This window comes from Ammospiza nelsoni, chromosome 21 (assembly GCF_027579445.1).
Source record: "Ammospiza nelsoni isolate bAmmNel1 chromosome 21, bAmmNel1.pri, whole genome shotgun sequence".
NCBI classification, from domain to species: Eukaryota; Metazoa; Chordata; class Aves; order Passeriformes; family Passerellidae; genus Ammospiza; species Ammospiza nelsoni.
In genome coordinates this window covers 10,531,174-10,547,288 of record NC_080653.1, presented here as the reverse complement: position 1 = coordinate 10,547,288, position 16,115 = coordinate 10,531,174, and the positions used below count along the sequence as shown (strand labels likewise).

The window sequence follows — 16,115 nt, the reverse complement described above, 5'->3', positions numbered from 1 at the left end:
CCAGCCATGTCTGACCATGTCTGTGTCCATCCCCATCCATGTCTGTGTCCATCCCCAGCCATTCCTGACCATGTCTGTGTCCATCCCCAGCCACGTCTGACCATGTCTGTGTCCATCCCCAGCCATGTCTGTGTCCATCCCCAGCCATGTCTGACCATGTCTGTGTCCATCTCCAGCCATTCCTGACCATCTTTATGTCCATCCCTTCCATCCTGACGGTCTGTGTGTCCATCCCAGCCATGTCTGACTGTTCGTGTGTCCCTCCCCAGCCATGCTGACCATCTGTGTGTCCCTCCCCAGACATGTATGACCAGGTGCTGAAGTTTGGGGCGTACATCGTGGACGGCCTGCGCGAGTACCGGCAGCCGGTGCTGGTGTACATCCCGCCGCAGGGCGAGCTGCGCGGCGGCTCCTGGGTGGTCATCGACCCCACCATCAACCCCAGGCACATGGAGATGTATGCTGACAGGGACAGCAGGTACACACCTCTGCCTGGGACGCTGCTGGGGCTGCCTGGCTGCTCCTCGTGGCCTGGGACGGGTGCTTTCCATGGGGTTGGACATGTGGGATGTCATCTGCGTTTTTGGCTTGGAGAAACTGGAGCTAAAGATTCCTCCAGTCTCCCGGATGGGGGAGGAATTGAACATCTGACTCCGTGTTTTTAGAAGGCTAATTTATTGTTTTTATGTATTATGTTATATTAAAGAATGTTATACTAAACTATACAGATATCACAGATATTTACAGAAGGCATAACAAGATACTACTGAAAAAGCTGGGACTCTCTCCAGTGTTCTGACACAGCCTGACTGTGATTGGTCATTAAATAAGACCAATTCACATGGTGGATAAACAGTCTCTAAAGTAGCAAAATACAGGAGAAGCAAATGAGATAATATTGTTTTCATTTTTCTCTGAAGCTTCTCAGCTTCCTAGGAGAGGAAATCCTGGCAAAGGGATTTTTCAGAAAATACGACAGTGACAATTCTCCCTTTGTCCTGTCTCCCTCCCCGTCCTTTCCGGCAGGTGTTGAACCATTCAGTTTAGTGTCGGATGACACAAGGTCAGGTACAAGAAGTGCTTTTGTGTTTTCTCCTGCAGGGGAGGGATCCTGGAGCCCGAGGGCACGGTGGAGATCCGGTTCCGCAGGAAGGACCTGGTGAAGACCATGCGCAGGGTGGACCCCGTGTACATGCGCCTGGCCGAGCGCCTGGGTACGTGGCACAGCCCCTGGGCACCCCTCGGGGGGCAGCTCAGCACTGCTTTTCACTTTTATTTACTGACAGGTGTATTTACTGACAGTTTTATTTGTCTGACTTGGGAAGAAAACCAGTGAGACCACGGCATGTGTGTGTGACCGTGTTCACAGGGGTCTGAGGATGAGGGAAGAGATGAGGATCTGACTCCATGTTTCAGAAGGCTTGATTTATTATTTTATGATATATATTACATTGAAACTATACTAAAAGAATAGAAGAAAGGATTTGATCAGAAGGCTAGCTAAGAATAGAATAGCAAAGAACAATAACAAAGGCTCTGTCTTGGACTCTCTGTCCGAGCCAGCTGATTAGAAACAACCAACATGGGCCAATCAAAGATCCACCTGTTGCATTCCACAGCAGCAGATAACCATTGTTTACATTTTGTTCCTGAAGCCTCTCAGCTTCTCAGGAGGACAAATCCTAAAGAAACGATTTTTCATAAAAAATGTCTGTGACAGGTGTGTACCTGTGAGATGGCGCTCATGCACGCTCAGCATACCTAGGGTGTGGAGTATTGTGGGGTTTTGAGTTGATTTCTCTTTTTTATTATATTTTATTGACTGGGTCTCACAAGAGCCCCTCACTGCAGATGCTTGGGTCTAATTTCCAGCTCAGCAATTGCTCAGCTCACTAAAGGTTTGTGGGCCAAGCCTTCAGTGAGCATTGTTTCACGTAAGGAAGGGTTTGATCAGAGACACTTGGGCTGCTGGACTGTCACTGAGTGTCTGGGGTAGTTTGCAGTAATGATATCTGTGTGCTCTTCAGTTCCAAGGGAATGAGGAATGTTGTCCATGTCTCTGTGAGCAGGGCTCAGTGCTGGGTTGTGTTATTACCACTCCGAGTGATCCCAGTGCCTGCTGTACACTCAACATCCCAAAATACAGAGTGTTCAGCAAAATATACTTAATATCAGATATGTTCTCTCTTGGGGGAATAGGCTTTTTAAATAGTCCTTTACTGGCTCTTACTATAAGAGTATAATCTTACAGAGCCTCCTTTTACCTCCAAAATTGAGTACATTTCAGTGGAGGGAGAAGCGTGCCATGTGGGTATGGCTTGAATTTATAAAGCCTTTTGGGATCCTTCAGGAGGAAAAGTGTTCTGCAAATGACTGATAAATCCTGGCTATTGCTGCAGTTACATTTTATTATTTGTTTTTTTTTTTAAATTTATGGCAGGGCAACAATTTATATACAAAACAACCCTCCTGATATGCCTCGAGAAATAGTAACGGGTGAAGGGTGAGGGGTGCCCTGGGATGGTGGAAGGTGTCCAGTTAAATGATCTTTAAAGTCCTTTTCAACTCAAACCATTCTGTTATTCCATGACTTAAATCCCAGTTTAAAAGTCTGCAGCTGCAAAACGGAGGTTATTTTCAGCAAACCTCACTTTTGGCCTCTGTCAGATTTGAGTGTCCCTTTAGGAGCAAAGGGACAGCGACCACCCCAAACCATGGGGACCCAGATCAGGACTGCAGGGAGAGGGAACAGAGCATCACCTTCACTCCCCTCTGTGGCTGCAGGACACCCCTGAATCCTCTGGGACACTGAAAAAACCCACAAGGGCAAAGATGGGAGAGTTTCTGCCAACAGCCCCACAGACCCAGCTCCATGTGAGGTGGGAGCCTGATCAGGGTTTTTCCCCCTGTTCCTCTACAGGGTAATTACTCCCAGCAAACTCCATACACTTTAATTAAAATGACTGCAACACAAGAGCGAGTCACTTACAACTGTACACAGGGAGAGCTCTAAAAGCTTCAGTCACTGATAAGCATCTCCCTGAGATGGATGTAATTGCTGCCAGCACTGCCTGATCATCGCTGTTGTTTTGCCACTAATTCCATACCAGAGCAGCAGAGCCAGGATTGCAGGACACACTGAATTGCATAATTTTTTTCCCTTTTTTTTTTTCCTTTTTTTTTTTTTTTTTTTTTTTTTGCCGGTTTTCTTTCTGGCCAATTTAAAATTTGTCAAAGTCGGTCTTCTTCTGGATCACTGCCCTTTGATATTTCGCGCACTCCATTTGCCACAAACAAGCCGCAGGGCCGCGGTTCATGCTGACTCCAGCAGAAGCAGAGAAAGCTCCATTTATCTTACACTGCCTGCTGAATTCTTACTCATTAGCTGGGGGTTCACTGCCTCTCTTTAACCCCTGAGTGGCTGTCATCCTGCCCGCAGCTCTGGGGAGCAGCACCGGGAGCTGCTCTCCCCCGGCCCGCGCCGGGGCTGGACGCGGTGCTTGGGGAGACACTGAATCATTTGACACAAATCTGTTCATTATCAATTCTGCAGCAGCGTTGCTGAAATGTTGATTAGCCCCGCGGTTTATTAAAGTGTCACTCAGGGTTGGGCTGCTCCAGCGAGGGGAGACAGGGTGGCCCTGGCCCAGGGCACGGCCCCACGTGGGCAGGGACATCCCACAGGTGTGCGGGGATCACCCAGAAATGTGGCAGCGGGGCAGCCTGCAAGCCTTGGGCCACAGTGTAAAATACAGAGACTCAATTTTATTGTTTTATTACTATTAGACTAAAACACATCATGAAAATGAGCCTCATTGCACAGATTCTGTGTCAGAGGTGCAGGGAAATGGGTGCAAAAATGGGGTGGAATGTGGGTGAGAGGAATGGCAGAATGGCTCCAGTTACAGCAAGGCTGGCTATCGCATTTCCATGTTTCTTGTAGGGAAAAGGCAGCATCCAGCCATCACCTGATGCACATTGTGCCAGTGGGAATGTCCTTGCTGGTCCTGTGAGGTGTTCTGTGTGCTGAATGCACCTCTGGTTTCATTTATTTCATTTATTTCATTTCCTAGGGCAGTCAGTCTGTGCTGCTGGGGCTTGGTTCACACCTTACTTGAGTATCCAAACTGCCTTTACATTTCCAAATAATGAGTGAACACTCAAATATTCACCACTCAGCTCCACTTCAGCACAGCAGTTCCTCTCTGGAAATGAACATTTTGGGGTGCAGGACCAGAACTGACCCTCACTGCCAGTTTTTCAGGAAAACCTGGGAGGAACACTGCTCCTCTGATCCCACCTGTCATGGGGTGCTGGATAAACACAGGTTGTAACTTGGTTTGTGGGTGATGCTGGTTTCAGGTGCTGCTGCATTTAAATTGGTGTTAATTCACACTCACAGGCTCCCAGAGCAAGCCCTGCTTTCTCTCAGCCCCTCCTTGGCACTGGGATATCCTCCCAGAGGGGCTGGGGTTGGAATTTTATTGGAATTGTGTCCCTGCCACACTTGAGGTGCTGGGAAATGGGACCTGAGGAGCAAAGGGAGGGAAGGGCAGGGTGGGAACCACCGGGATCTGTGCAGGGCTATTTGCAGCCTGTGCCACGGGCTGGTGTGACCTTCACTGGCTGTTCATGCTGCACCTTTCTGACATAAATCCTGCTGAATATTTAGTGAAGCAATTACAGCCTGTCTCATTTAAAGAAACAAGAGACAATCCAAAAACGCCTGTCTCTCAGGGCACGTGAGTGGCTCCCTGTGACCTTCCCTCTCCCCTCTGGGCTGGGGGAGTTTCTGGGCAGCCTGGACACCTTTGGCATTTTTGCTGAATTTCCCGGAGTCCCAGGGTGGCTGGGATTGGAAGGAGCCCTAAAGCCCATCAGGGACACCTTCCATTATCCCAGGTGCTCCAAGCTCCATCCAGCCTGGCTTGGGCACTGCCAGGGATCCAGGACAGCCCCAGCTGCTCTGGGCACCCTGTGCCTCCCAGCCTCACAGGAGAGAATAAATTTGTGTCTGGCACTGTTTTGCTGAAGGCAGAAGCAGAGGAGGTGAGGTTCAGGTGTGAGGCTGCTGCTGCAGGTGTGGAGAGAGGTGGGACCCCAGGCTGCTGCTTCCCCAGGGCACCTTTCCAGCCTGGCTAAGGCAGCTCTGGTGCTGATTAAAAGAGAGCAGAGCAAAGCTTGTGGTACCAGGAGGTGCTGGGTGCTCCCTGCCCTGGGGGGCTCTGGGGGTGTTGCAGCAGAGCTGAGATGATTCCCAGCCCCATCCAGAGCCAGGGGAAGCTGCATTCCATGGGAAAGGTGCCATTCCCTGGCCCTGCAGAGCCTGCCCTGTGCTCCCTGCCACACCAGGAGGGTCGCTCCTGTCCCTGGTGCTGCCCCACCTGTGTGCCAGCTCTGTCCCCATGGAATGGGGCTGTCTGGAGCACTGCTCCTTTTGTTTCCCTATTGATTAGCAGCCAATCCATACCTAGAGGTCTATAATGTTCCTATGATTTAAACTTTAACAGTTTCATTAACTGTTGAGTACCTCTAGAGCAAAGGAATCCCATATTTTAACTCCCCTCTCCTTGCCAGGTTAAGATTTGTGGAAGGAGACTTCTTTTTTTCCCTTTTATTATTATTTTTTTTTTACCTTAAGAAATAAATAAATAAATAAATACCAGGCTTTCTGAAAAACCCTGAGGCCTCGAGATCTGACTAGGAAAGAAAGAAAACCATTCCAAGATATTTAATTGTACAGGGGGCTTACGGGATTGATCGAGAGCTTAGCTTTTTACAATGGTGCAGTGAATAAGAAATGCTCCTGACAAACGATCGATGATGGGATAATCACTCTTTATCCCCCCTCCTCATTGTTACCTTCTTTCTTCCAGGAGAACAGGGTTCAGAAGTCAAAAATCTTTATAGACGCTGCTTTTAAATTAAGCAGAAAATAGACATTGACATATTTGTTAATCTCACCTAAATCATTACTGGGCCTGCCTGGGTGGACTCGGTGGCAGGGGCTGGAATTCACCAGCAGGGCTGCCCTGAGTGCCTGTGCTGCCATTGAAACCAGGGAGCCTGGGCCTTCAGCCTGCATAAATACAGATAATTTTTTATTCCGAAGGTTACAAGGGGAGCTTCTCTTAATTAAAACCTTCTTACTGGCATCTGAAGGGTTAGGTAACATTTGTATTGGTAGGCACAGGGAAAACATTCCTTCCTTGGCAAGGATCTCTGTCTGGAGGGCTTGTGCCTTGGAAAAATACAAATATGGAGTGTGTGAGCAGGTACTGAAATCATAGATGTATGGGGTGTGTGAGCAGGCACTGAAATCATACATATATGGGTGTGTGAGCAGGCACTGAAATCATACATATAAGGGTTTTTGAGCAGGCCCTGGGGTGCTCAGGCCCCTGGGCAGCTCCTCCCTTTGGTCCAGCAGCCTTGGATTATCGTGCCTGTGGGAATGAGGCGTGGAAGGAGCAGCAGCAATCTGGGATGGAGCCCCCAGGATGCTGTCCCAGCTCCCAGCTGTGGTTTAGAGGCTTCCTGAGCACAGGTTAATATCTGAACTCATGCTCAGGAGCCTGTGCTGGAATCTCCTTGCATGGATTTGTCTGATCACCCTCTGTGAGCCCCTTTGGGCCCAGTGGCAGTGAGTTCCAGCCTTGGATTGTGCACTGGGTGAGGCTGGTCCCTCCCGGGGTTTCTGTAGAGCTTCTGCTTCTGTTGAGCTGGGTTTGTGGGCTTGGGGGTGCTCTGGTTCCTGCTGTGATTGCAGAGCCCCTGAGAGTTCTCCTAAAGGAGAGCTTGCAGTGGTGGAGGTGGTGTGCCATGCTCTATGTTTCCTGCTAAATGAGCAGCAGTGTTGGGACATTATTCTCTTTTAGGAGTAAGCCCTGTAAATGTCACTTAATTGATGGCTTAGATGGTTGGCATTTAAATGGAGCAGAGTTTCCATGGTGAAAACACCCTCAGAGCCCTCGCCTGAGTCTCTGTGGCACAGGATCTGGGCTGGAGCAGGGATTTGCTGGGCACTGCTGGGAGCTGATGCTCCGGGGCTTGGCCTTTGGCTTTCCCAAGCTCTGGAGCTGCAGCCCTGAGCATCCTCAGGGTCTGAGCTGTGTGTGGTTTGAGCTTCCCCAGGGTCTGATCTGTGTGTGACTTCAGGTATCCCTGGATTCTGATCTGTGTGTGATTTTGGGTACCCTGAGCTATCCCAGGGTCTGATGTGTGTGTGTTTTCAGGCACCCCCGAGCTGAGCCCGGCTGACAGGAAGGAGCTGGAGGCCAAGCTGAAGGAGAGGGAGGAGTTCCTGGTGCCCATCTACCAGCAGGTGGCCATGCAGTTCGCTGACCTGCACGACACCCCCGGCAGGATGCAGGAGAAAGGAGCCATAACCGTGAGTGTCCCGCGGCTTCCCTGGGGACAGGGCTGGAGCCAGAGCCTCCATCACCACGGACAGCCCCTGGTGTCCCGCGGCTTCCTTGGGGACGGGGATGGAGCAGACCCTCCGTGGCCCTGCGGAGCACCTGGTATCCCAGATGGGACGGGGGGGATCCCCAGGGGAGTCTCCATCGAGCGCCAGCCTGGGCTTTAATTTGGGAATGAGCTGCGTCTGCTGCTGCTCTGTTCCTGCCGTCCCTGACCGTTGTCCCCGTGCCGCGGGCAGGACGTCCTGGACTGGAAAACCTCGCGCACGTTTTTCTACTGGCGGCTGCGGCGGCTGCTGCTGGAGGAGGCCGTGAAGAGCAAGATCCACGAGGCCAACCCCGAGCTGACGGACGGGCAGATCCAGGCCATGCTGCGCCGCTGGTTCGTCGAGGTGGAGGGCACGGTGAAGGTCGGTGTGGGCTGGGGCACCACCTGTCCTGCCAGGGCTGGGGGCATTGCCCACCCTGACCCCTGCCAGCGTCTATTTTATTTTATTTTGTTTATTTATTTATTATATTTTTATTTTATTTTATTTTATTTTATTTTATTTTATTTTATTTTATTTTATTTTATTTTATTTTATTTTATTTTATTGGGATTTTTTTATTTATTATTTTATTTTATTTTATTTTTTCATTCTATTCTATTCTATTCTATTCTATTCTATTCTATTCCATTCCATTCCATTCCAATTTCATTCCATTCTAATTTCATTCTATTCTATATTTTATTCTATTCTATATTCTATTCTATTTTATTCTATTCTATTCTCTTCTATATTTTATTCTATTCTATTTTATTTTATTCTATTCTACTGTTCTATATTTTATTCTATTTTATTCTATTTTATTCTATTTTATTATATTCTTATATTTTTTCTATTTTATTCCATTTTATTTTATTATACTTTTTCTATATTTCTGTATTTCATTCTATTCTATTTCATTCTATTTTATTTTATTCTATTTTATTCTATTATTCTATTTTATTCTGTGTTATTATATTCTTATATTTTTTCTATTTTATTCTATTTTTTATACTTTTTCTATATTATTCTACTTTATTTCTCTATTTTTTTTATTTTATTCTATTCTGTTTTATTTAATCTAATTTTTTATATTGCTTAGTTTTATGTATTTATTTAATTCTCCTTTGTTTCTATATTACTTTATTTCATTTTATTTCATTTCTTTATTTGTTTCATTTTATTTTACTTTATGTTACTTTATTTTACTTTGTTACTTGATTTATTTTACTTTATTTTATTTATTTTACTTTATATTTTAAATTTCAGCATTTTATATTTTAATTCTATTTTTTTCCACTCTGCTTTTGAAGTCCCCAACAGGCAGGGGTTCCAGGGAAGGGGGGATGTTCTCTGGAGGGCAGCAGCCTTTCCAAGGTAGAGCCTGAGCTCTCCAAAAGCAGGCAGCTCGTTAGCTAATACATTACACCAATCAAGGAGAGTTATCTTAAGCCACAATTAATCTGCTCCCTGGCATATGTTGATAGGGAAGCATCATGCTGTTTCTTAATTAAAAGCAAACGGATTAAAAATGATTAATAAGAGTATTAAATATTCTCCTAAACGAAAAGCTTTGGGATTCTTGGGTAAATGGAGCTTTCCACAGGTCTGGGGCTGTGCTGCAGCTTCCCGGGCTGGGCTTTCCCCCCTTCCCTGGAAGCTGCCTTTGTATGCAGGGACTGTTTGCTGCCTGCCAGGGGCACGGGCAGGGAGCAAAACTCCGAGTTCCAAACCTTAATAAGGAGAAAAACAATGAAATAAGCAAAATCTTGAAGTGACATCACCGGGCTGAGACAATCAGAGACATCAAGTGAAAGGAAATGAAATAATCCTGGGGTTTCTGAAGTGTGTCAGGGGCTGGGATGGGCTCTGACACCAAAATTCCTCCCTGGGAGGGTGGGCAGGCCCTGGCACAGGTGCCCAGAGCTGCTGGGGCTGCCCCTGCATCCCTGGCAGTGCCCAGGACAGGCTGGACAGGGCTGGGACAGTGGGAGGTGTCCCCTGTGCACAGCTCCTGACAGGAGGGGACAGCCAGGGAACAGGGACAGGGGAGAGGGAGCAGCCCCAGGCTGGGCCAGGGGAGGTCTGGGTGGGATATTGGGAAAATTCCTCCTTGGAAAGGAAATTGCTGCATGGAAAAGGAAATTCCTCCCTGGGAAGAGCTGCCCAGCCCTGGCACAGCTGCCCAGGGCAGTGCTGAGTCCCCATCCCTGGAGGAGGGATTTGAAATCCCTGTGGGTGTGGCGCTTGGGGACACGGTCAGTGGTGGCCTGGGCAGTGTGGGGAATGGTTGGACTCAATGACCCTGAAGGTTTTTCCAGCCCCAATGACTCTGTGACTCCTGGCTCTGTGTCCCAGAGGTGCCACCACGGTGTCACCACCCCCAGCTCATTGTCATTCTGCCTTTGACTTGGTTAGTGATAACAGAGAAGGATAGTGCACCTTTAAATGAGGAGCTTTGTGTTTAATTACCCAAATAAAATGACATAAATATGAATGAGTGCTAATGGCAGTACTTGCTTTTCCGGAAACCATTAACAAAACGATTCTTAAATGATTTGTAAAGAAAATGAGAGGAGAGGAGAGAAGGCTGTTAGGGGCTTACACTCTCCTGAGTTATTACACAGCCAACTATCTAGCAAATATCAGGTGAAATGATCTTGTGAAAGGCACAAAGGGGGTCGTGGCTGAGGGTCCAGGCACTCCAACCTGCCGATGATTTAGCACTGGGACAATCCCCAGAGCAGCTGCATGTCAGGTCAGCCATGTTCCACCAGAATTTGGGGAGCTGATAACCAGGGAGACTGGGATTTATCTGGGACAGCTGCAGCTCGTTCCCTGCAGCACTGACCAAGTACCTCCTTGGTCCCCTTCCGTCACATTTATGGCAGGATGCAAAAGAAATGGATAATCCTTGACCTTGTGCTGATTGTTAGGTGTGTTTGTGGGGTGAATCTGGGCAGTGGCAGGGCTGGGTGCAGGCTGAGCTGTGGCATTTTGACAGGCCTACCTGTGGGACAGCAACAAGGACCTGGTGGAGTGGCTGGAGAAGCAGCTGACGGAGGAGGAGGGCGTTCGCTCGGTGGTGGAGGAGAACATCAAATACATCTCCAGGGATTATGTGCTCAAGCAGATCAGGAGGTGAGCAGGGAGGGGAGCTGGCTGGCAGCGGAGTGGGGCACACACTGAGGATTCCCCAGCCCAGCAGGGTCCTGAGGGGGCTCCCAGCTGCCCCCAGGGCTGTGCCCACTCCCAGCCCCACGCTCCATCCCCCTGGAATCGCTGCTGGCAGCTCTGGATCTGCCTCACTCTCCCCTCTGTGCTCTCCACAGCCTGGTGCAGGCCAACCCCGAGGTTGCCATGGATTCCATCGTGCACATGACCCAGCACATGTCCCCCACGCAGCGGGCCGAGGTGGTGCGGATCCTCTCCACAATGGACTCTCCCTCCTCCACGTAAGAGCCGGGGCTGCTCCCGGCCCTGCCCGGGGTGGGAACTGCCCTCGGTGTGCTCGGGAGGCTCCGGGAGCTGCTGCAGGGACACCTGGACTGTTCCAGACCAGAGGGAGCGTGTCCTTTGGCAGGGACGCGAGGCAAACGTACAAACGCGAGCGGAACGGAGCCCCGCCGGCCTCCTGTACCTTATTTATTGCTCAGAGCGGGGCTGGGCGCTCCGGAACCGCGAGGCCTTGGCGCGGCAGGGCCTGCAGGGACACCCCTGTCCCTCCTGTCCTTCCAGGGACACCCTGCCCCTGCAGGGACCCCTGCCCTCCTCCCCTGCTCCCCGTGCCCGGCGGCAGCTCCGTGCTGACAAGTGCCAACGTCCCCCCGCGCCCTCCCCTCTGTCACCGGCGATTCGTGTGTCACCCTCTGTCAGTGGTGATTTGATTTGTGTGTCCCACGTCTGTCCTGTCTCCTAGGTAGAGGAAAACCAGCCTTTAGCTGCTGTGGCCGTGCCCCCAGGAGGCTCCCCAGGGCTGTGAAGGGTTTTGGGGGGCAGGATTTTGGGGGCTGTACCCCCGTGGCTTTGCCTTTGTGCCCAAGTCCTTTAGAGCAGGCTGTGAATTTTGTGAAAGGCCCTTCTGGGAGGGGGCACAAGAGACCAAAGTGCAGCTGCTCAGCGTTTCTGCTCTCTCTCCCCTGATGTTTTCAGGGCTAACAGTGCCCATCCCTCCCTGTGGGCAGCTCCAGGCAGCTGAGGTGAGGCAGGAGAAGGGACAGAGCCAAATGCCCCAGTGGGGCTGGAAGTGCAGAAGGAAATCTCAGTCTGAGGGTCTGAGGAGAGCTTTCTCCATCATCCTGCCCTGCCCCAGAGCTGCCTGGGCATGGCTGGGAGGGGCCACTCTTACCTGGAATGTGACAAATGTTGGGTTTGGTATCTGGTGGCAATGGTCAGGAAGAACTGGGTGGCAGCTGAGTGCAGGAAGGGGTGGCAGCTGCCCAGGTCCCCCCAGGCCAGCCCAGATCCCCAACCTCTTTGTACATGTTTTTTACGTAATAAAAGCTCCGAGAAGCTGCAGTGCTGGAGGGAAGCACAGCCCAGCCCTCACACAGCTCCTGCACAGGGCTGGGCTCTCCGGGCTCACCAGTGATGGTCCTGGAACAATTTCAGACTTCACAGCCCCCCCTTAGTCCAGCAGGAAGGGCTGCAGGACAGAAGTGTGGTACAGAAGGGCTGTTTGAGGAGAGAATGGATCAATGATGCTGCCAGTGCCTCTCCCCTGTCCCTGTTTGCTCCTGAAGTGCAATGCAGCCCTTCTGCCAGTGCTGCCAGTGACCGGAGGTGCCAGCCCGGGGCCGCTGCTCCCCTGCCCGTGGCCAGCAGAGCTCGGCCACCCGCAGGACTTGCTTTTTCTTAATAGTTAAGAACCCTAATTTGATTCAAGAGATTTTTTTTTTCCACTAGAGCCCCCTGAACAAGCCCCAAAGACGCTTTTGCTTACGCCAGGGTGGGCTGCAGCAGGACACACAGACAGAGAATGTGTCAGCCAGGCAGGACCGGGACTGGTGGGCTCTCCCTGTCCCCAGGATGCCCCGTGGCGGTGCCACCAGAGTCCCTCTTGCAGGACGTGTGGGAGGGTCCCTGTGCCCACGAGCAGCCCCCATTGCAGTGTTACAGCACCGGCTCGGGCCTGGCCCCAGAACATCCCTGGGTGGCACCGGGGTCTGGCAGTGCCCTGGGGGCTCTGGGCCTGCTGGGGCTGTGGCAGCAGCACCTGAGATGTCCCCAGGTGGGTTTGGGGGGGGTCACCGGGTGGGGGGAGCCCCCTGGGTACGAACGGTTCTCGCTGGTGCTGAAGTATTTCACTTACCTCAATTTCTTTTAATAAAAAGAATGAATTACAGCTCTGCTGCTGCTGTGAGTGCGATCTGTCACCCCTGGCCTGGGGAGCTGAGCTTTGCCTGAGGCCAGGACTGCAGAGAGGGCTCTGTGGGACCCCCCAGGCCAGCTGTGCCCTGCCCTGAGTCCCAGCTCATCCCACAGCTCTGCCCCATCCTCAGGTGTCCCCAGGCCCGATGGTGGCCTCTCCCCATTGCCATCTTCAACATCACAGTCAATGGGACAGGCAGGGAGAAAACCCCAAACCCCAGTGGCTGCTGCTGAGGTGGGAGAACTCTGGGACCCTCTTGCAGGGCTGTTTTTGGGCAGGGATGGCTGCACTGGATGATCTTGGAGGCCTTTTCCTGCCTCATTCGTGCCCTGCTCAGCAGGAAAGGCCCAGCAGGACTTTAAATAAAGGATGTCCCTGGGAGCTGATGCACAAACACCTTTGGAGGTGTCCCATGCAAGGTGAGATTTAAATGTGCCCACATGAGCCACCACAACTCCAGCAGTTGGTTTTTCACATTTCTCAAACCAGAATCACAACAGTTAAAATTTGGGGGGTGGTGAGGGGACAGAACCCAATGAACTCCAGCATCACGTTTAAAACTCTTTAGCCTAAAATATCTCCATATTAAAATGCCAAGAAAAGACATACCAAAGCTGTAAGCTCTCCAAAGCCCAAGATCAAAGTGCCATCATCTTTTAATGTAAACCTTTTGTTGCATCAACAGTCTTAAGAGGGATGAGAGACATCAAAATAAAAACTGAGACAAACTGGGGCTTTGTAGCTGTTTTTGTTTCAGTCTCTTCTCTCAATTTGGGCCATGAAATAGGTCAGCTCCATTACTGATCAGCCTTCCCACAAATATTTAAAACAAATTGAATTGCACACCCAATACCCATCACAATTACGCCAGGCACAATAACTAAATTAGCAATTCAACAAAATAATTGGAAATGCGATTCTCTCCATTCCAGAGCCTCCCCCGGGGCCCTGGCCGATCTATGGGGGGAAAACTCTGCTTTACTAATTCTGCAGCTAATTAGAGACACACTTGTAAATGAAGTTGTTTGTCTGAAAGTTGAAATTCTTCGCTGTGGCGGGGTTGGGGGGAGAGGATTAACACAACCCTCTGTCCCTCCCCGTGCACAGCCCATCCCCAAAACACCTCCAGTGCTCTGCCAAGGTGCAATGCCCGTTTGTGGAGGTACTAATTAGCAGCTGGATCATGAATTAATAAAGAATTAATATTCTGTTGTGGGGAGGGGGGAAAGAAAGGGAAGATCTCACTTGATGTTAATTGGCAGCTTTAGGAAAACTTGGTGGAAATCACCCTGGTCCCTTCTGTGTGCCCAGGGAGCTGTGCCCGTGCTGGACACCACCACCATCACCTGGGGACACTGGGGGTGAAGCAGCTCCAAAATAATCTGTGTGAGTTTTTGGGGAGGCACTGTCCCCTCTGCTCCTGGTGTGCCACAATGCCAGAAGAGCCCCTCGGGGCTGCCCTTTGCCAGCAGCACCCCCACACCAGGCAGTGTAGGAATCCCTTTTCCTACCTTTTTCCTGCCCTTTTCCTGCAGGATTTCCACACCAGGAGTGTGTGAATCCTTTTTCCCGCAGCACTGCACATCAGGCACTGTGTGAATCCTTTTTCCTGCAGGATTTCCACACCAGGCACTGTGTGGATCCTTTTTCCTGCAGGATTTCCACACCAGGAGTGTGTGAATCCTTTTTCCTGCAGCATCTCCACACCAGGCACTGTGTGGATCCCTTTTCCTGCCCTTTTTCTGCAGCATCTCCACACCAGGCAGTGTGTGGATCCCTTTTCCTGCAGGATTTCCACATCAGGCAGTGTGTGGATCCCTTTTCCTGCAGGATTTCCACATCAGGCAGTGTGTGAATCCCTTTTCCTGCAGCATCTCCACACCAGGCACTGTGTGGATCCCTTTTCCTGCAGCATCTCCACACCAGGCAGTGTGTGAATCCCTTTTCCTGCAGCATCTCCACACCAGGCACTGTGTGGATCCCTTTTCCTGCCCAATCAGTGCTGCCTCTGCAGCAAGGTCAGCACTGCAGCGGGGCCGTCTGTCCCCCTCTGTCCCTCTGTCCCCGTGTCCCCAGCCCAGGTGGAGGCAGGGCAGGGATGGCAGAGGCTGCTGGAGCGCTGATAAGTGAATTCCAAAGCTCTGCTCAGCGCGGCTCGCGCTCTTATCTGCTCCAACAACACCGAGAAGTTATCACTGGGAGAGTGGTTCTGTTCCCCTTTAACATCACAGCCAGAAAGGGAAGGGAAAAACCTCCTTCAGAAGGGTTTTAGGGACAAAGCAGAGAATGCAGAGAGCTGGCTCTGCTCCTGGGCTGCCCAGGACCCCTCTGCCTTTGATTCTGACCCATGGAGCAAATCACCAGCTCTGCACAAGTCAGGAGAGTTTAAGCAGAATAATAATTAGTTGTCACTAACTATTCATTCTACTAAAAAAGTAGAATTTTGGGGGTTTTGGAATGGAGGCTTGGGGTCCCAACATGGAGGAATTTGGGTGTGCTTTGTCCTTCTTGCTCCTTTTTCCTGGCCTCCATGTTCGGGGTGATGGTGGCACTTTTGGATTGGTTTAAGGTAGGAACACACTGTCTAACACAGGTGCTAGGTATTGGGAAATTACTGTAAATAATGTTATTGGAAAATTATTGTAAATAAAATACACATAGTTTTTAGTATAAAAGACAACACTGCCTCTGAGGGCAGTCAATGTGCCTCTGTCTGACCTGCTGGACAGACATCAGCAGCCAGGGAAAGAATTTTATAGATAACAGAAAATAAACAACCTTAAAAACCAGAACAGAAGAATTCTGACTCCTCCTTTGACTGCCAGGCTGGGAAAAGAGACTTTCTAAGGCATCTTGGGGTCGTTCTGACCACAGAGATTCTGAGGCTGGGCAGCCTGAGGGAGCAGCTGAGGGCAGGAGAACACAGCAGCTCAATCCAGCCCCTAATTCTGCTCTGCTTCTTCTTTTTTGTGACACCAGGAGCTCAATCCCAGCTCCTAATTCTGCTCTGCTTCTTCTCCCTTTGTGATTTTTCCAAACAGAGACCGGTACAGCTCCGTCCTGGGGAAAAAAGGGAGAGGGAAAAGTCACTTTCCAAGGTCAAAATGGAACCAAAAAGCTGCCACAAACCCTCCACTCCTTCAGCAAAGCAATGGTGTAATTAAAAATGCATTTGAAAATCTTTATTAATAAATACAGGCAGAGGTGTGAGCCCAATCCCATGCAGGGCAGAAATATGGAAATATTGCAGTGTGCCTGGATATTGGATCTCCAGAGAATGAGGGTTTCTATAAGTTT

General features: G+C 50.2%; 2 protein-coding genes across 3 annotated transcripts in view; one reads left to right on the top strand and one right to left on the bottom strand.

Moving 5' to 3' along the window:
- ACACA (acetyl-CoA carboxylase alpha) overlaps window positions 1-12,791 on the top strand; it is a 99,253-nt gene extending 86,462 nt beyond the window's left edge. For both annotated transcript variants that reach the window (XM_059486719.1, XM_059486720.1), the window contains 6 exons: window positions 301-478; window positions 1,102-1,214; window positions 7,236-7,390; window positions 7,661-7,831; window positions 10,452-10,588; window positions 10,780-12,791. In XM_059486719.1, the coding sequence (XP_059342702.1) occupies window positions 301-478; window positions 1,102-1,214; window positions 7,236-7,390; window positions 7,661-7,831; window positions 10,452-10,588; window positions 10,780-10,906 (881 nt within the window). In that variant the 3' untranslated portion in view covers window positions 10,907-12,791. The remainder of the gene's footprint in view (window positions 1-300; window positions 479-1,101; window positions 1,215-7,235; window positions 7,391-7,660; window positions 7,832-10,451; window positions 10,589-10,779) is intronic.
- A 667-nt stretch (window positions 12,792-13,458) lies between these two features.
- Window positions 13,459-16,115, bottom strand: part of AATF (apoptosis antagonizing transcription factor) — a 37,675-nt gene continuing 35,018 nt past the window's right edge. The window contains exon 12 of the mRNA XM_059486875.1: window positions 13,459-15,878. Coding sequence (XP_059342858.1) covers window positions 15,815-15,878 — 64 coding nt within the window. The 3' untranslated portion in view covers window positions 13,459-15,814. The remainder of the gene's footprint in view (window positions 15,879-16,115) is intronic.